General features: G+C 37.4%; 1 protein-coding gene across 2 annotated transcripts; it reads left to right on the forward strand.

Annotated features, from left to right (window-relative positions):
* The first annotated feature begins 4330 nt into the window (after positions 1-4330).
* LOC122061258 lies at positions 4331-10245 on the forward strand. Of its 2 annotated transcripts, none has more exons than XM_042624473.1 (4): positions 4331-5068; positions 6418-7482; positions 7599-7644; positions 9871-10245. In XM_042624473.1, the coding sequence occupies exons 1-3, from the start codon at positions 4956-4958 to the stop codon at positions 7600-7602; spliced, it is 1182 nt and encodes a 393-aa protein (XP_042480407.1). In that variant the 5' UTR covers positions 4331-4955; the 3' UTR covers positions 7603-7644; positions 9871-10245. The 2 variants fall into 2 exon arrangements, with proteins under 2 accessions (XP_042480407.1, XP_042480406.1); XM_042624472.1 differs by having other exon boundaries at positions 4332-5068; positions 7592-7644.
* The last annotated feature ends 11597 nt before the right edge of the window (positions 10246-21842 follow it).

The following is a 21842-nucleotide window of genomic DNA, read 5'->3' on the forward strand; positions in this document are numbered from 1 at the left end:
AATTTTAAGGAATTAAATTCCAATTGTTGAGGAAATTGAGACTACTTAATTCAAAAAGGGGGTTGAACCCAATAGCTCTTAACCTCAATTTCTATACAAACCTACAATCCAATTTTTCCCTTTGGATGAGGTACTGCAATACCCCATATCAGCTACGGATTAAGCTAAAATTGTGTCTCACATCTCAATTGTTAAATTATATAGGCAATAGAGAGGAATTTAATAACATAAAATTGAAACCAAACTTCCTCTAGTGAATTCCACAAATTAGGTGGGTTAATTGGGCAATACATTATGTAAGACTTCAACTTCCATCTTCAATTACATGATCTCAACCCTACATGTGAAACCCCTATATTTAGAGAGTTCCAGAGATGGGTTTAGGTCGTTGAACCACACTAGTCCTCCAAATTCATCTCTAGGAGCCTATTTCTTAACATATAAAGCTCAAACCCAGCTTGTGGGTGACTAGAAGGATAATTACAATTATGTACACTAATGAAAATGACATGTACAACAAACACACTTCACCAATTTAAGTTCTACAGTTAGGTTTCCAGCTTTAGGGAAGATGAATCCCTTGCATGCAGCCCAAAACCCAACTTTGGGTGGCTACAGAGATGATTCAAACCCTGTGTTCTACCCAATTATTACAGGAACAACATTCCATGCATGCAATCCAAGATTCTCAACTCTGGGGTGATGTATGCTTGGGGAAACTTGGCTGATTGCACATCTATGCTAGTGAATTGAACAAATCAGAGATGATACCCTCACCTCAATTGCTGGTACAATAGCAGGAGCAAGTGCAGCAACCATGGACAATAACCTCAGATGCATGCACAATCTTCTCTTTCCCTTCTCTTCTTCTTTTCCTCTCCCTCTCCACCAATTTCATAAGGTAAGAAATGAATAAATGGGAGGATGGAATCCTTTTTATAGTGGTTAACTGAAATCACTAAGGCCTGTCTGGCTTGAGGCTTTAAAATTAAATAGAATTAATCCTTTATACTGCTATGTGGGCCCATCCACTTATGTGTATGTCTAGTGTTATAGGACCAGCAAGACATGCCCTATCAGCCTATGGGGATGGTTGGTCCATGCCAGTGGGCTAGTGGGACCCACAATCTAAGAATGTTGAGGTAGGCCTATCCAACCTGGGCTCTTAGCAAGAGAGTGACGTGAGGAAAGAACAAGAGCAAGACCGGAACATAGCAAATTGCAAGCAACCTCACCGATGTGATATAGTTGGTCAGTACCACACTTTCTACAATTCAGTACCACCAGCAGGTGGGCACCGGCTTTCCGGTGGTGACATGGGTGACCTGCCGGTGGTGACATGGGTGACCTGCCGGTGGTCTCAATTATGCCCACCAAACAGTCATTTGTTTCGGGTCCTGAAGTCAGCTAGGTTCATGACCTTGGGAATTCAGAGTCGACCTATTTCCTTTCATCACTTGAGTTCACATACAGAGACAAAGTAGGGTAACCTTGCCCTCGGTGTACGCACCCTTTGCCAAGCAACCAACCCATCTGTCTTCAGTACACTGCTATGACCTGGCACCCGAGGCAAGAAGTTGTGTTTGGACACGGGGTGTCACAGATTTTTTGCTCTTCTGGATCTACCCAACGTTTCTAGGTATGTGATTTAACAGTTGTTTTCTTGATTCTTCGTGTTCAAGTAACCAGGAGGGATTGGATTCATGTTTAGCGATCTAATCGCAGCACCTCTTCCTAATCCAAGAAAAATTAGCAAGGAAGCAGAAAAGTTTGTCAACCACATCAAAGAAGAGCAAGAACAAGTGACTTTATCATGCCAACAACCGTTTCAAGGAAGCCTATGATTCTTGACGTTGACAACTTATATAAAGAAGGAGACTTGGTAATAGCACATTTGATTAGGTATGAACCTCCCACCTTATCATGGAGATCCCAAACAGCCAACACCAAATATTAAGGTATGAACCTCCCACCAACCAATCTTTCCTAAATTTTGGAGTTACTTAACTCAAATCAAGATCCATTACTACTAAAAATGAGACTTAAAACACAATATCTTGCTTGATGGAAGTACAAGCCGAAGTTGGAAGGCACTTGAACTAGTGGACACGAATTGAAAGGCTTGATTATCACATTTAAGGAAAATATGGTCTCTACAATCTCGTGACCGATTTCTTTCAAATGGGAAAATAATAAAATGTATTTATCAAAAATAAAAAATAAAAAGGAAAATAATATAATTATGACATTAAGCATTTAATGCTATACGTTCACATTGGCATTAAATACCCAACTTTACTTCCTCTTTCCTTCTGTTTACAATGTTTACAACAGCTCTCTCAACGTGTATGCGTGCGTGTGTGTGTGTAGGGATAGACTGAATTGTTAATCTTTTCATAATCTGGTTTCATTTTTTCATGTGTAGGCATAAGGTACATTAACATTCTTTTTCTTATATATGTGTGTGTGCACGTGTGTATGCACGTGTGTGTGTGTGTTTTGACTAGAGCAAGGGATAGACTGAATGGTTGATCTTTACATTTTGGGTGCATCATTGAAAAAGTCATATTTTTAGTTAGAAGTTCTCTAGTAAGTGAAAGAGTTCTACAATTGAGCGAGTGAGACACCAAGAGGGTCGTGGAGTTTCATAAGAAGGCCAGGCCAAGCCAAGATTTAAAAAACCTTCTTGCAGGGTTGCTTGCCTCATTATGAGACTCTACCTGCCTTAGGAATGGATGGTGCCTCTTCGATTCATCTCTTAGGTTCTTTCTTTCTTCTTTCTTTCTTTCTTTCTTTCTTCTTCTTCTTTTTTCTTTTTTTTTTTCTTTTTTTTTTTTTTTTTTTTTTTTTTTTTTTTTTTTTTTAATCAAGGTGTTCGGGTCAACTTACATGCACCTTGTCTAGCACAGCAACCTACCGTCATGATCTCCACTTAAATCACGGATGCACAGATGGGGAATCGAACCTGAGATCGTGCACCTAATCCACACAATCCCCAGTTCGCCCTAAACATCTGGGTAACCCACAGGTGGGTACAGAATAAAATAAGAAAACACACACACACACACTAACACAATGCGTACGAAAGGGTTCGATCCCTCGACCTCCTCCCTTGGGTGTCAGCTCCACAAGCCGAAACTACCACCACTAGGCTATCCTACTGTTCGTCATCTCTTAGGTTCTTCTCTCTCCCTGCTTCCATACTAATTTCCTCTGTCTCTCTTGTATGGTGCCTCTATGTCCCTGCCTTTTCTAAGAGGTGATCATCCACTAATCCTTTTTGAGCCTCAAGGTGGTTTTTTTGAAGCAACAAGAAAACCAAAACTCAACAGGGGTGCTAATGGTAAATCAACTTGACCATTTGGAGAGAGTGGTCTACGATCAGCAACAAGAAAAGGTTGATCGTAGATCAATAAATGATTATTTTTCACCCTTGTTATCTTTATACTTGTTTTCCCCATTTCTAAGAAATTACCCCAATTTTCTAGTTTATTTTGAAACTTGATTTGAGCTATGTCAAATTGTCTTGTTAAATCTATGATTTAGGGCATATTTTGAGGTCATATTATGTCCAAACCTTCAAATTTAAGTAGAATTTTTTTTTTTTTTTGGGGATTGGGGGGGGGGTGAAAGAATGCTATCTAATCGTGAGCCCCTACACCCAGACATAGGGCCACGTGAAAAAGATCGTCCTGTAGTTGAAGCTTCTACACACTCTTTCATTGGTCTGTATGCTAATGTAGTAGTAATACAACTAGATAGAAATCTCTCCCCAACCCCACCCCCACCCCTCCCCACCTTTTTTTTTTGATATCTTTAATGTGACATATTATCCTATGGGCGAGAGAACTTTGCAGGTCTAGAGTAGGAAACACCAAATAGGAGGGATCTAGATCCTTTGGCTCCTGAGCGCCGATTGCCCCAGGTCTTGCCCATAGTTACTGTGGCGAGAGCCACGTGTCCAGGCGAGGATCCAACGACTTTTGACGCCTCGCTTTTTGTGCCTCTGTCAACGTCTCATTCGCCGTGCCTCTTTTCAAAGCGTTGGACCTTCGTCTAGACACATGGCGTTCGCCCAAGTAGATATGGGCCGATCTGAGCGATAGGCGCTAAGGAGAAAAGTCGAATCCCAATAGGAGAGCACATAGGAGCATATTCAATGCATATCAAAGGGGGGCGAGGCAGTCTTTTCACACCGGTATAACCTGGGCGTTTCCTGCGGCGGACTGGTATTCAAAATTAAGATGCTATGTTTAGCTTAAAAATCTATCCTATCACAGGAAAAACTTGATACATCTCATTTTTCTTGACCAATCCGAAACAGGTAGAAAGACAAAAATTAATTAAAAAAATAGAAATAAATAGATAGAAAAGCTGCTTCTCCTTCCTTCCGACCGACTACCAGTGCATTGTTTCCTCACAATACAAAGATCTTCCTCCGTATTGAATGCAAATTACTCTTACAGCGAACTCTCTACCTTTCTCGATACCTTCTCCCTACTGTCCCTTGTGTCTCTTCTTCTTCTTCTTCTTCTCCTTCACCAACGTTTCCTCACACAAGCCCACGTTTTTAAGTTCAGCTGTGCCAAAAAACCTTTGATTTTTGGCCTTCGGCATAGTATGCTATGCAATTCTGAGACCAATCTCTCTCTCTCTCTCTCTCTCTCTCTCTCTGACTTATTTATCTAATCCATGTGGTCTCATTCTGTTAACCCTTCAAAAGCTTCAGCTGTTTCTTGTGTTCTTACACCCTTATAACGTCTGGGGTTTCTAATCTGCTCTCTGTTTCTGTTTCTGTTTCTATGGAACTTCGTTTTCACATTCAAGGGACATTTATTTTGTGGTGTCTTGAGACTTTTGACCAGATTTCCAGCTCCCTTGGATATGAGATTGATAAATTAATTCGTTTTTTCGTGAAGTGTGGTTGTGAAAACTTCTAGGACTGGTGCTTCAATATGTCGCCTCAGCAGCAAAATCTATCAGAACTCCAGCATTCTTTAGAGCAACAGATGTGTTCCAAAGATGGGCAAGATATAAGGGACAACACTACTAACCCATTTTCCATAAGGTAACATACTCATATTCTCTTCTGGGTTTATTTCCTTTTATTTTTTATTTGTTCTTTTGAGTTACTCTTTCTTCCTTGGAAGAGACTATATCTTTGATCTTATGCTCATGGTGGAGTCTCATGATTCATTGCATGCATAAACTATTCTGTTCTATTGCTTGCACTTTGCAGCTTCTTTATCGTCTGTTTCTTCACTTTTGTCCACCTGGTTGTGGTTTTTGTACATATGATATGGAATTTTGATGCGGCTGGTGAAGCTCAAGTACATTCTGCCACTTGGGTTTTGATTTCAATAAGATTGTCTAGAGGATATGATTTTGAATTTTTTTCTTCTTAGATGGGTTTGTTTTGTATCCATTTCATTTTATAATTTCAATGGTTTGTTGGATTTAACTAAAAAATCACAGATTCATATGAGATGACTTCTTTAAATTAAATGGTGCTCTGAGATGTTGTTTTAACTATTATCTTCTAGCTCTGTTTGTCTTCCATTTTTATCTTGCCATCCAATTGTTTGCAATTTTGTGTGTGTTACGAATGATTGATGTCTCATTCTGGGTGTAGCTTCTGTGCTGCAATGGTATTATTCATGTTTCAGCTCGTTTTTGTTTGTTTTTCGGCAATGTTACCATGATATTCATGATCCATTGCATGCATAAATTATTGATGATGGTATTATGATTTTATTTGTTATATTGCTTTCAGCTTGCTTATTGATAGCTTGTTTTTCATTCTTGGACATCATTGTTGTCCCCTTCGTTGTGGTTTTAGTACATATGATATAAATTTTTGATGTGGAATGTGAAGCTCAATTACATTCTGCAACATAGGTTTCAGAAGATTAGCTCCACCCTTTTAGGCACTGGTTTGATCATGATACCTAAATAAGATGATTCTTGAACTTCCTCAAGGATACTCAACCATGTTATTTTCTAATTTCAATAGTTTATTTGAACTACCAAATTAGCACAGATTCTTAAAAGGAATGTCTTTGAATTAAACAGTACTCTGAATTGTTTTAAAATTGTATATTCCAGCTCTGTTTGTTTTCCCCATTTTTTCTTTACATCTATAAATGTCAGTTATTTCGTATGTTCCAAATGATTCATGTCTCATTCTGGGTATGGCTTCTTCCTGCAGTGGTATTATCCAAGTTTCGGTTTTGGTTACACTTTTGCTTCGTTTTTTCTTACATCTGTAGGTTCTCCTCCCATTTGGCTTGTTCACACTGTCATGATATGAAACAGACCTGAACCATTAGTGTTATAGTGTTTGCTTTCTTAACTGGGTTTACCTGAGATTTTTTATTTGAGAATGACTTGTTCATCCTTGATTTGTCTTTATCACAGGCAGTATGTTTTTGAGGCTCGTCAAAAGGACATCTATAGTAATTGGCCATTTCCAGATGAACATTTGAAAGTCTGTTTGAAGAATGGTGTTAGCAGAATTCTCCCACCTTTTGAGCCTAGTTATACAGTTAGGAATTCATCACATAAAAAAGATGTTGGTCAGAATTGTGCAAATAAGGAAGATTCAGATGTTGGCTTCATTGATAAGAATTCCAATCGGATTGATGGAATAGATGAAAATCTTGAAGTTGCAGGTGATGTGATCATGGACACAGCAATTTCTGAAGTTTTAAAGAAAGTAAGCCATTTATGTCTTAATTGTAATAAACCCGAGCATGGAGAAGCCAAAGGTCTGAGCTCTAATGTTGGTGAACATCCTTTGCTCCAAATTGTTGTGGCACTGCCTTCCACCAAGGAATTTAGAAATAAAAGACAAAAACATAAAGGGAGACCTATGAAACATAAAGGGAAACCTAAGAAACGGAAATTGGCAGATATTTTGACTGAAGCGAGGCCTTGCACTTTGGAGGATATCAATGGGCTCAAAGAATCAAATGGGGAAATGGATCCAAGTAGCACACCATATGGTTTTGTTCATAATTCAGTAGAAACAAAAAATTTTGAAGAGGGAGGAAAAGAAAGCACGACTTATTTTCAGCATTATTGCAGACCTATACTCAAAGGGGGAATCCAGAAGACAAAACACCCAGGAGATGACAATGCAGGCAATGGCAGTTTGTTTGTAAAAAGGAGACGTGTACTGAAGTTCAAACTCAATGGGAATAAATCTAAATTATCTAACAGAGTAATTATTCCTCCTGGAACAGTTGAAAGGGAATGGGATTCAATAAAAAGTGAAAATTTTGTTGATGAAGGGAAGAAAAAGAACAAAGTTGAGTATGATTCTGAACCAAAGTCAGATGAGGAGTTACACCCAAAATATCATAGTGCAGGTGGTGGAACCTTGTCAGCAAAGAAGAAACTAAAAATGAAGGTCAATTTTAGGGGATTTAAAGCTAAGTCACAAAATACATGCATATCTAAATCAGAGAATAGGAAAGAAGGGTACTCATTCTTCTCTAACCTTTTAGACTCTGGTAGAATTGTCAAATTTCTTTTAGTAGAATCACAAGAAGACACAATATAACTTTGATTTCTATATATGGTATGGAAGTATGCAGTTGAATGAAAGCGGATGCCAAAAAACGGGAGACTAGTTTTCAAAAGGTGAGATCCTGACTATTTATAAATGGTGATTCATCTTAATTACCTGTTCCCAGGCTTCTTAAATTAGATGTGGATGTGTAAGATTACTTTTCATCTTGCTTGCAGTTTCTAAACTTGGGCTGAGAGTGGGTTCAGATTTCAGCATATATGTATCAAGTGCATATCATGCTTGCTTGAAAATATTTTTCTTATCCCAACTTCTAAGAATTAATCTATTGTGATTTTTTTTTTAAAGAACTTCAATCTTTGTTTAAAAGTAGACGTTTTATTTCTGGGAAGCACTTGATTTTATTTTAATTGTTGTTCTTCCCCCACCCCACCCCTCTTCCTCTTGGAGGAATGCTTAAAGTTGCTTCATCTCGATTGTTGGCGCTTAGTACATATCTAAGCAAATAAATAAAATTTGTGCTCCTGTGGCTAGATCAAGCAAAAGCACGGACAGGTGGTGTTAGCAGGGATGAAGTCAGAAACCCTCTTGAGAAGATACTTTATGGATCTTAACAGAAAAGACTATGTTTCTATGTTATAGACTTGTACAATGAATTATATCGAAACTTAATAGCTTGTCAAACCTAAGTACCTTGATTTTCTAAGAACTACTCCATGGATATAATCTAGTCTTCTCTGCAATATCTTCTCTTTTTTATTTCCATTAATATTTTCATCATGAATTATTTTTCACTATCTTGATACACTACCTTATGCCTTCCCCTTGACTTCTTTGGTATCAAGCTTTAAGTAGAACTCCTTCAGTGCTGTCACTCTTCTTTGGGTGTGACTGAATACCATCTCAACAGAATTTCAGTTTTCACTTTTTTAGTCTCCTTTTCTATATTCAATGGATAGTCAAACATAAACTAGATAAATATTGGTGTTTCCCATATACTAACAAATGCAGCAGTACAGATTTTATGCATGTTGCATCTTTTCTGTGCCCCTCCATTCTCCACCTATCCCTCTCTTTCTGTTCCAAGTTCATGGTGTGAGAAGAAAAATCATTTAGTTTCTAGCTATAATGGATTGAATATTTTTATGACGAGGATTCATCACTTCATGAAGTGGTGAAAAGTAGAGACTAATGGGTATACTGAGATTTAATGGTAAAGTTCATTCAAGGATATGTTATTGGAGAGACCTGTTGTTGATTATGCACTAAGCCACTATGGTCAGGCCCAGTCAGGACACTTTTTGGAAGTTCAAGGCAGACCTATGAGTGGTATAGGTTGGAAAGGCCTTACTAAACACAATCACATGACGTAAGAGTTTTATTAAGGTAAATCTACAAATGTGTATGAGAAACCTTCATCTTTTGAACTTAATATTTAAACCCATTGGGCTCAATTTGGTTTCAATTTTAAGTTCCATGCAGACCCAGCACACTTTGGCCTAACCCATCTTATTGGAAAAGAACATAAAGAGTGATCCTTATGAGTCAGTGTGTTGAAATCCCCTTCTATATTTGGTCATTTGATCAATAACAACAATTATAATAATAACTGACTCATTTCTTGTTCAGGTATCTTATTGATAACCAATATAGTGTTTTTCTCGTAACTTATTACTTTGTTCAGGTGATGTGGTATTAAGATGGTCTTACAGGTGCATATATCCACATAAATATTTGTTAGAAACTGAAAGTGACCATGACAAAGGTTGGAGTCATCAAGATAGAAGGGGAAGACTACTAATATACTTTTTTTTTTTTGGGGGGGTGGGGGTTGTGGAGGGGACAGGGTTGGGCTTCTATATAGGAATATGAGAACTATTATTTTCTGGTTAAAATCCTTATGATGATAAAGCAAACTTAATTGATAATGATCAGATGTTAATTTTAAAACTGCTATCTTGAGTCTTTCTCCAGGATGACTCAAATCCTTGACCCAATGCTATTTGGTCTTCCATCACTGTCCTTTTCGACTTATACAGATAGCTAATGAGGCTTTTGATCTTGATACTAATTTGGATGTTATCTTTCTCAAGTCATGGTATCTTTACACTAACTAACTCTAGATGGTAGTTGTAGTTTAACTGCTTTCGACCATAGACAATTTCTGGTATTTCATATGGGGTTCTAAATTCTTGTGTATTTCTCTATCTGAACATACAATATAGAGAAATACCATATATATATATATATATATATTGAATTTACCTAGCTTATATTGAAGCTTAAATGCACCAAAAAAGTATTCTTTACTGATAAACGATAAATTGTGAATGTCTCAGGTTGTCTGAGGTGGCAAGACTATCAGCTGATTGGTTGAGTGATTCTCTGTGACATGAAGAGTTATCAACTTCTGGAATTGAGTAGTGGGGCTTTTGTAAGGCCTGAGGTCCCAAATTCAGGAACAGGAAGAGTAATTTCTTTCTGAATTTTTCAGTGGCACTGCCTCCAAAGAGCATGAGGATCGGTTCACTTCCCTGAGACAGACGTAACATGACTTCAAGTCGTTCTTCTTTCTTTTCTTGTAACTGAAACCCTGTTTACTGTTAAATATAGGCTCTGATTATATTGATCAGTAATCCTCCTTATTCCGTCTTCTTTTTCTTGTTCAGAACTCAAAGCAATGAAGTATAATGGATTTCATTTCTTTACTGAAATTTCTTTTATAAAACTTAGTTGTCTCCAGTGCAGATATGATAATTTCTGCTACTGTTGTTTTTCCTGTGTGCTTAAGGCTCCCTTGTCATTCATACAATCAAGAACAAAGGATTGATGTGCTGTTCTTAGATCTGGGATTGTGCATCTCAGTTCTTCCTTCCTGCAATAGCAAACTATACTATAATTCCTTACATAACGTAAGATAACTTCTTTCTAATTTAAGACCAATGCCTTGAATTCAACTGACTTCTCATTTAATTGGAGAAATTGGGGTAACTTCCAGCCTCAGCTTAGTTTCGAGAGCAGAAACAGTATTTAGGAGTATCTCTGTAGGAGCTTCACTATGAGGTCTGAACTTGTAGATGGCAGCAAGTTTGGCATAAGTTAGTACCTTAAAGGGCTGATTAATCTTGTTTTTGGTTTTAGCATGGCCTTGGCAGCAATTGAGAGAAGTATCTATTAATGTTCTTTGCATTTGAAGAGGGAAGGAAAAATCCATTTGATTAAAGTTACTGAGAGGAAGATAAAAGGACCTGCCAATGTATCTTCCTCCTTGTCTCTATTAATTTGTAGCAACCTCGTGCTTCCAACTCTGCCAAGGATTCTATTCCTTCTAGGACATAAATTTTCTCTAGATTTTTGCATTCTCTAATGTTTAAGCTTCTCAATCTTTTCAATTTTGACAAATTGGATAGCTCTGATAACAATGCATCAACTCTTCCAAGAATTCTGTTCCTTTGAGGCCACGAATTTCCTTAATATTTTCACAACCTCTAATGTTTAATTCCTCAATCTTTTCAGCTTTGATAAATCCGAAAACTCCATTAATTTGTTGCAATCCTTCATATCAGTGAAGATTCTATCCGCATAATTTCTATCATCCTTGAGCTGTCAAGATTGATAAATAAGTCTAGCCGTTCTCGAGCCCAATGTTCCTGCTGTCATTGAGCCCAACGTCTTTATGACACAATGACTCTACCATTGACAATTTGCCACAACAAACCTCACTCACATAAATGAGCCTACCATTGTTGACACAAGCATTGAAATTTCATTATGATAGGACAAAGTCTCCTACCATTTTTAACACAAGCTTTGAAGTCTCATTTAAGTTTTCGTATAAGACAATGTCATTGTCCATATCCCATTAAAGATATTGAGATATTGTAATCTTTGTCTATTACAATGACACATACTATGTACTATATTTAAGAATTGGTGAATATGAAGCAAAGTAGTGACTTCATTAACACTTCAAGACTATAAATTTCCTTTAGATTTGCACAGTTGAAAATGTCTAATTCCCTCAATATTTTCAGGTTTGACAAATATTTCAGTATTCTTACCAATGATTCGCAAGACTTTTCGAGGGAAGCTTTGGGAGGTATCCAAGACATTTGCATTCATTAAGTGATAATTCTTCCAAACATTCCAAATTTGAGATTGGGAGATTGAAAAGAGAACTGCATCCTCGAAGATCCAATATTCACAGGCGCGGAAACCATGAGAAGTCAGGAGAGTCAGAGAGATGGGAACAGTAATTAAGAATAAGAACCTTTGACTTTTGGAACTGATGTCAAACAAAGAAATTTTATCCATTTTAACAAAATCTGAAACATTTGGAAAAAAGCATGGGAAACCAATCCTATCAATGTCCATCAAACCTTGTTTCTTGGCAAGTTTATGTAACAGATACATTATCTCATAAAATTGATTTGAAATAATGATTGTGGGTAGCAAATAGGGGATTAATCTAACTCCTTCTGTTGGAACTGTGAGTTTAACTCAAGACTTTAAGTTGCTGGTTTTATGGCGTGGGAGTACAAATTAATCGAATCCTTCATCTATTGGAGAGATTGATAGGGTAATTTTCTTCTAGGTTGTTCCTACTATTGAAACATGTTCGTCACAGTTCAAAACTTGAAAACAGCACTCTTCTATGAAGCTGGGGGTAAGGCTGCATACATTTGCGCCTCCCAAACCCTACAATAGCGGGAGCCTCGTGCACTGGGCTGCTCTTTTAATGGTCATATTGCAAGCCCTTATCTTCTTGGTGTAACATAACATCATAAAAAAAACCATCTCCCTCATCTCAACTCTTTCTCCACTAACAAACCCCCACACTCCCTGCCCAAAAATAAATAAATAAATAAATTAATTAATTAAATTAAATTAAATAGCTCTATAAAATATAAATTGAACACATAGATAATGTATCTATGATGCTTTATCATGGATTTAGTTTCTTAATGGATATATAAAAAGTTTTTTTATAGTAGTCAGATTCAGGGATCTTGCATTCTTGACATTTCTGAAAATCAAATATGCCAAAACAATAAAATACAGCTCCTTAAATAATAGTGCATCAAGCCTACATCATACCTTGTTGCCCTTTATTCAATAATGCCTCTTGTAATGCCATTTTTCTGGTGGCCATCAGGATGCAAGCTCTGTAACTTTAAATTACACATTGTATTACAGCCTCATTCCACACAACAGGAGGAAGATCAGCCACATTATTAGCTTTGTCTGTGTTATCGTTTCCAGCTGATGGCAATGTGGTGGGATTTCAATTCACAGTTTTTCCTTTTGGGTTTTGTATCCATCTGGGAATGCCTATATGTTAATATTTGTATATTCTTCTATTTTTTTTATTTATTTTTTCTTATATTCATGCTGATCCTTTAGCAAAAGACAGTTTAAATTTAGTTAATAAATTCTTTACAGTTCTTGGTTGAAAAAGTTTCCATTTCCTTATGTCCTACATGGCCATGCACACTTGTCTTTGCTGTCTGGAATTGGTTATTATACAATCAAGCCTCTTTCACGTTTTGCTGATTTTTAGTTAAAACATTTGATTCAATTGACTATAGTTGTCAAGGCATCGCCTAAGTGTCCAAGCAGCTCAGCCCAGACAGATGACTAGGCAATGCCTAATCGCCTTGCTGGTGTTGCGTTGAATTTATTCTACCTTTGTTCATATTGGCGGTGTGACAATTATGCTATTGAACAATAATATCACATGTGTGCTTTAATTTCAATTGATGATGTCCCATCATTCTCTCTTAAGGATGAAAATTTGAACAAATGACCCACCAAGACCTACCGTAGTACTAGTACAAGAGGTCCTTTGGCAAGCTTTATGTAGGGGAAGCACATCGGTGCATAGAGAGATCATAGAACCTGTAAGCTGGTTGAAACTAATTTGTGAACCATATATAGAATTTGACCTTACTTGCTAATTTCCCACTGATTGGCTTAAAAGAAAACTTTAATATGCTGAAGAAACAAAAATCTCCACAGATCACTTAAGCATTTAATAAGCATTTAGTTTTTGTGGCTGCTAATAAATACTTATCAGAAGATTCAGGTTAGGCCCATGTATTTTACACAATGGCCAATTTTTTTTATTTATTTATTTATTTATTTATTTATTTATTTATTTATTTTTAATATCAACTGTGGAACCATTCTAGGCAAACAGCCGGTGGAAACTAAAGCTAATGGCGTTCTTGAAGGACTAAACTCTGCATTTCAGTCAGGATGGAATATCAGTATGGTTCATAACAAAAGAGTTACATCGTTTTTCCCTACTCGATCAGCAACCATTGGCCCTGGCACTCTAACGATCTTTTTAGATATCTACACAAAGTATAAGAATATTTCTTTCCGCCATGTGAATTGGGTGTCTTCTAATGCAACTATTTAATACGCACCCTAGAAGGCTTTGGACCATCGTGTTAATGATTTTATCTGTATTGTATATATTCCATCTTTTTAGTGATAAAATTTTTCTTTAGACATATTAAAAAAAAAAAAATAGTATTATGATGAGTTGTAATTAGATAGCCTCCATACTTTCCCAAAATGTCGCAATCAAAATAAATCCTCCAATTATACTTTATGGGATCTCATCTCACAATATGACCTCTTTCTCTCTTACCAATTAAAATATGGGATATAATATTATATGATTTCATTCTTAATGAAATCTCCCAACTTAGTTGTCAATCATGATACAAATCTACAATAATGGGTTAGACAATGAATGGGAAGTCGTGGAATCCCAATCTTAACATTCCAGATTCCACGTATCAGATCAATCACCAATGCCACATCTCAATGTGAAATTTATCAATATATATAAACACATCTAAGTAGATGTAACCAGAATTTCAATTTAAGTAGATAAATTATGCATCTTCCTCTACAATACAATATGACATTATAAACTACAGGACATGTATAACATTATTGTCAAAACCCTACTCAATCAAAATCAATTTTATAATTCCAATTGGACCTGTAGATACGTTTTCAAAAAGTTTGTGAAATAATTGTTAATAAAAATTTTAATTTTCAAAACTTTACAAACAATACCAAAATGCCACTGATATCAGATTTGTGTCCAATCAACTAGACAATTATAGAGATTCTCTCTCTTCGATATTCTCCCAATTAGGGCAATGTTCTACCGAAAAAAAATCACGACAATGATTCTATGTTGGACATCTCTTTCAAATATGGTCAACCATTGTGAATCCAACACATTGATGTATATCAAGGGAAACATCAACCATTGCTATGTCAAAACTTTCAATGTGTAACTATACCGATAAGTACCCCCCAAGTCAAGGGACCAACTATACATTATTGAAGAGAATATCTTTCTAAATCAACAATTAGTAACACACATGTGAAATTTTCTATGATTTGATTCAGTGTTCATATTGTATGTACACTTTCACTTGTACCCTGGAATCTTCATTCCTAAGTGCACAATGTGACGATCATATGCAGAGGGTCTATGTCACGCCCCGCCTCCACTCAGCTGGAGGCTGATGACATGGACAAACACACATGTCCACAATCCATCCATGATCCACGATGCAATACTTTAAGTTCATAAAACTATGAAATGATTTTACAATCACATAGATAATAATAATCAAAATATAAACAGTTGGTGATGTCTAATGATATTTACCATATATATCAAAAAGAAGGTTTTCACAATCGAATCAAAATTACATTCATGCCCTAGGGCTACTTCTGATAAGTACCAAAAGAAACAAAAATGAAAGATGATACTCTCATCCCCAGCGTGCTCTGAATGCACAATCGTCACATATGCATCCGTCCTCATGCATGGCCAGCTTCCCATCCCAAAGGTCACTATAGAGAGTCAGCTCCTCCATCACAGACTCCGGATTGTTACATAAATCAACATCTAAAAATGGAGCAACAACGGAGGAGAGCTTCCATGAAGCCCAGTGAGGGGTACACACAAACATTAGCAACAATTCATGAAATAGAAAACAATATACGTGCCCGACCTAACCAATATGAATGTAATGACAATCTAGTTATTAGCAAACAATTCTAAGCAATAGAATCTAAGTCCAAAGTGGGTATTAGTACTACTACAACATAGGTGGTATCCCCAGTCACGAATGTACGTTATTGATCCCTAAGGATACAAGCTAGTTGCGAGACAGGAGCCTGCAGATCCCGGTCCAGAGAATCCCTTCGGGTCACCCCGCAAACCCTATTAATAATCCCCCATAATATACCTCATCACCAAATCAAACATCACATGATGGTTTGTCACAACACCAGTACCCCTCACCTCTGTCACTAGAAATCGTCCCCAACCTCGGTTCATTGGACGGTAGGATTAACCAATACATAAACCCCTATTGGTAAGTGCTATAGCACTTGATTTATTTTTCCTAGCCCAGTGCAATCTAGCATGATTGAGTCACATCACAAACAATTTCACACACCCCGTGGGCATACAATGCCAGAACCAACTTTCAACCACCCTATACCTCACACTCACCCACCATAGGTATGCAGTACCGAAACCAACCTTCGGCCACCCTGCACCCTAATCTCACACACACATACACACACTCTCTCACCCTGGGCATGCAGTGCCGGAACCCAACCTTCGGCTACCCTGCATCCCAGTCACACACACACACATGCACAACCACAATTCATACCATCATGTCACATCAGCGTTCTTCACAAGAAATATGATTATAATATGCAAAATGATATGATCATCCACATATGCAACATAATATAAACATTCCATAAAATTGCACAAAATCTCCTCACCTCTAATATCAAGTGTCGGTGAACAGCTGATGATCTCATGCTGCATTGTCCCGTCACTTCTTGGTTCAACTCCTAGGATACATAAGGTTGTTAAGTAAATTAGTTATTTATAGGGAAGTGGGACATTAGGGTACACGTTCTGGCTTCATTTCTTATTTTCCTTTTTCTTTGAATCATTCTTAAGTTGGGGGTTTTATGATTATAAGGCTAACTTATATGTGGGGGATTTTCACCCACCTCAATTAGCTTAGATTTTGTGTGTTTAGTGGGTAATTAAGATAAGGTAACACAATATACCAAATCCCTAATTTCTTCAAGTCTAGGTTAATCAAAATTGGGGAAAATCGGTTAGGTTCATGTAGTGACCACCAATGGTTTATATAGTCATTCTAAACCACCATTCACGTGTTTGATTTCATTTTCCCCAACCCAATTATGGGTTTGACTTGTTGGTTAAATAAGATTTCGGCAAAATTCATTATTCTAGATTTTAGTTGCCCAAATTTGGGGTTTAAGGTGGAGATTTCCTAAAGGAATGCTATAGACTCAAATTGATCCATTAACCTTACTAGGGTAGGTCCCCTCAACTAAATCCCTCTCCCAATTGGTAGTCTTGAAAAATGGGAAGGTGGACTTTTAGGAAATTTGGGCAATTTCTCCATTTCTAGGTTTTGTGTTGCCCAAATTGGGGTTTTTTTGATAGGGCTTTCTATAAATAAGGTCCATACACTCAATGTGAGTGACTAACCTTGCTAACTAGGTACCCCACACCGAATCCCCAAATCAATTTGTACATGGGGTATGCGGGTAGGGAGATTTTGGTTGGGATTCTCCATCTTGCGTAATGGAGGAGAGGAAATAAGAGAGAGACTAGCGTATGGAGCGTGTAGAGTGAATGGAACTTATCTTACTTGGTAGGATCCTTGCTCCTCCTTTGCTTCCTCCTCCCTTGATGTCCTTCTCTTCTTCTTCTTCTTCTCCTTCTCTTGTTCTAACTTGGTAGGTAGAGAAGAATGAATGATAAGAGTCTCACTGCAGGTGCTGACACTCTCTGGTGCATCACCTAATAATAAAAATTCAAATTTGATTGGATTAAGGCACGGGGTGTAACAGTCCCCTATTCCATACAAACGATATGTCCCCTTCAATATTGAATTGAAAAAGGATAAATCCTTTCCCCAATAGCGCCAAACTTATATTTCCCTTCTTGACTCCCATCTAATATCATCCATAGAGATGACTCGAAAGTTCAGTTTCCCAATCAATGCAAAATAAAAACTTTGAAGCCTCTCTTTATAAGCATCTTGAGGTATAATAAACTTGGTAAGAGATCCAGCCTGAATCAATTCCCGAAGCTCTTCCATGTCCAGCAACACACCACCCACAACTGTAACATATAATTGTTTAAAGCCACACCACCGTCATCTTCCCTTGTATCACTAGCGACACTCAAACCAAGTTTCTGCACCCAACCACCGATTGGGGGTTTAAAACTGAACCAATCTCGATCGGAGGAGCAAGGTTAGGGATCCTAGGACATACATGTAAGTAGGGGTGTTAATTGGTCGGGCCGTGCCAGTCTCGATTGGGCCTAGGGTGTGGAGGGCCCATGTCCTTGGACCATGACCTACATATTTAAGGAATGAGTCAGTCTCGGTCGATGTCATGTCAAGCTCAGTTGGGTTCCAGGCTTTAATCAGGCTTCTCCTAATCGAGCTAATCGGGCTATAATCAAGCCTTAAATGGGGTAATGTAACAATAAAGCCTTAAACTGGCCTTAACGGTCTTTACTTTTCTTAGATTTAAGATACTTTAATTTATTTTGTTAAATCATCAAAAATTTTAAAAAATATATTACACTTAATTACAGTCTATAATTGATAAAAATATCAATATATACCCTATTCTATTGCCCCCCCCCCAAAAAAAAAACCTATATAAAAGGTTAGGCTAAACGTGTCGGTCTGAGTCGGGGTTGTAAATTGGCCGGGCTAGTCGGGAGGCACATCGGGTACCCCTTGCATCGTGTACTACCTACTTATAAATGGGTTGGGCTTAGGCCCGACACATTTATTAATCAGGCAGGTCCAGGTCAGCCCATATATGTGTTGGGCTCGGTCGGGCCTACCGGTGCGGGCTTGGAATTGACACCCCTATATATAAGAATTCAGTGAACAAAGACTATCTTCCCTGATCCGAAGGCTGATCTCCATCAGGTTCTTGGCCATGACCCAACGCCCTAGCATTTGACTCCTCTGAAATCCTCGCTGCACTCATTCTCACCATCACTCGATCGATGGAGATTGAGCTCTTTGTATCCCCACAATTTCTTTCATCTTTGTCTCTCCCTATCACAAAAGAGAAATAATTTAGAGCATTGAGTAGGTAGTTTTGTTATACGTATTTGTACAAGAAGCCTCGCAGGTAACAGCTAAGGAAACAATTATGATATATTTTTTTCACTTCTAACTTGTGATAGATAGAATTAATCTATGCTTTTTAATTATCCCATTCTTATATATGAATTTCTCTTAATTTAAAAAAAAAGGATATTATTAATGGCTATGGCCGAAACAATGGCTGGAGTTGTTAATCGTGCGAGCAACCTCGCATGGTGAGCTGTGGCCGCAGCCTTAGCCTGAACAAGGAAGGTTGTTGGATGCTCACTACCGCCTTCCATAAGCAGGAAAACCTACTAGCACGATGCTTACAACAGCAAAGGATGAAACTGAGGCCTCAATACTGCTTCTCTAGTTGATTTTCAACTTGTGAGGTTTGAGCAGCATTTCTTGAACCTCCCCTACTTCGTGGGAAGAGTAGTATAGGTCCATTGGTCTCTATTGACTAGGAGTTGCCACCTAGATTAGGGTCTAGGATCTGTCGCTAACTGAAATTGCAATGACTCCATTTGAATTGTCTAACCACTGGTTAGGGTCCATGTAAGGTTGTGGTCCGAGGAAGGGGTTAGGCACCTCGGTCCACCTAGTAAAATTCAAAATTGAACCCTAAGTCTACACATATATTATTGAGTAGGTTATCCACGTTTTGAGTAAATACAAGCATCACTACCAAACATGCATTGAAAAGAAAATATGACCAAGAATGTAAGGGAAAGTTTAAATCCACGTATTCATATCCAGTTACTCTATATGGTTAGTATACAGAATGCAAAGCAAACATGATGTATGGTTGAGAAATTAAAACAAAACAAGTCCTAGCATTCATCTCATGAGACATGGTAATATGACATAATGGAAATGGGGATGGGGATCATGGTGGGAAATTTTCACGAACATGTGAGAAAAATACAAAAGTAATTAGAATGCTTAATTGAAAGGAAAATAATGCAAATATGAGATCATGCTAAAAAAAGAGTGAACTAAATGCTAGAAAACCATCATTGAAAATTGACATGAAGTTATTAGGTAAAAGACATCAAGGTAAAAGAAAGAGTGAAGCTTTAAAAAAAAAAAAAAAAATTCCTTTAGCTGATCTACAATATGAGATTCCATTGAAGGGAAATCTCAAGTTTTGCAAAGACCGGCAAGGAAATAAATCCAGTAAAAATAGTATAATAAAAAAAAAATTAAATTTCACATTAGATATATTATGACCTAACCTACAACTTTAAAAGAAGTTTTGTGAAATTCCCTACGGAAACTCGTGTAACTTATTGCTCTTCACTACTGACCTACTAGGGACAACAATGAGTTATGCTTAGTAAAAGTACGATAATGGAGAGCACAAAGCTTGGAATGTGATATCGTAGAAATAAAAGGGAAGAAGACTTACCCCCTTACAACTTTCGTGAAGGGAGTTCTATAGTTGAAAGGGCATGTGCTCAATTATGGTTAGTGCAAGCTCGAACTTATGAGAATTACAACAACGCAGCTCTCATGCGAGATTCCAATATGCAAATCTCGTCAATAGTAATAACTTAAACTCTTGTAAGATTGTGTAGGATTCCCAAAACATGGGAGGGTCATATATTTATAGCTTGGAGACCTCCTAGTCCACCAAGGCAAGTGTAGAAAGCTTCCAAATATGGTGTGATCTCTTTCCTCCTTAGAGAGAGGTAGCAGGTCTAAATATAGGAAGTGTATATTCCCAGAAGGTGTAGAAGATTAATACATTTGACACATGGGTTTTCTAGAGTCTTCTAGGTGTCCTATGGGGTCTTAGTCTGTGTCTACATACGTTCTTTAGGTTACAAGTAGGAAATTAGAATTGGCCTTCATAGTCAGCAATTGGCCGATGTCGGCCTATATGTAAATGGCATCGGCCTAAGTCAGTACAATTTTGGCTCGAGTTAACTCAGGGTTTCTAGACCAATTAGGTTTTTTATTTCTCAATTTAATATCAGTCTATGGTCCATTGGGTGCTATTTATCAATTCTAAGCATGTCAAAGCCCTTAACATTTGTTGAAAATATTTTTTTTGATTTACTTTACCATCATATGTCTGCATAGAAGAAAAAATACACTGCCTAGGTCTGAGAAAAGATCTTGACCCTACTAACATGATCCCTCCGCATCTCAAAGGGTTCCCAACTCATCATTACTTTTCCTTCTAGTGTGACAAAATGTGGTGTCTACATAACTACCTGACCCCATGATCTAAATCGATGGAGATCTCTAACTGTTTGATGGTCAATTTTGTGACTGGAAGCATCATCTTCTTCCAAGCTTTAGCATTTTTTCTTATAGTTTTTCTTAGGGACACAGTTCTACTTTTTCGGCCCCTAAGTGCTCTACAATGATCGCCAGAGGTATGTCGATATTCTTCTGAAAGGGGCAAGTCAGTGGGGCCTGGTTTGGCATCCAATAATGTTGTTTGAGAAGTTACAGAACTTACAGTTCTACTTGTTCTTCATTTTGAGGAAGGAAATTTTGTTAATAATATTATTTAATGTCAATAACTAAATTAAAAAAATCAAAGCGGATTTGATCCCCTGTTTGTGAAAGGAAGCCTTGTCAGAGGTAACTTAGTCGGATTGTCTACAAGTTTTGGAAATTGCATTAAATTAAAAAATATAAATAAATTAAACAAATTTATAGCCTTGTATGATGAGTCCTATATCTTTCGGTTTAAAAGGACAACCAACACTTATGTCGCATAAGAAGTTGCTATAATTTTGGTTTTTTCTTTTTTAAGGAAGTTAGTTCCCAATATTATGACCCCACAACAACAAACTTACATTCATCCCAACTTAATAGGATTGGCTACATGGATTTGTGTAAAAAGAAAATAGGAGAAATGAACGTAAAAGGAAAGAAGCACATCACCAACAAGTCAGGAAATTGTCAAGTAAATAGGACATGGATCCTTGCCTACAATCAACTCTATATGAAGTCATACTATGGAAAAGATATGCATGTCATTCCTCACTACTACCATTGTGGTTATTTTGAGCCTACCCTAGCTCTTTTAGCTCTTTCAATCAAAATCAGATCACTCCTCCTTAAGGCAT

This window comes from Macadamia integrifolia, chromosome 14 (assembly GCF_013358625.1).
Source record: "Macadamia integrifolia cultivar HAES 741 chromosome 14, SCU_Mint_v3, whole genome shotgun sequence".
NCBI classification, from domain to species: Eukaryota; Viridiplantae; Streptophyta; class Magnoliopsida; order Proteales; family Proteaceae; genus Macadamia; species Macadamia integrifolia.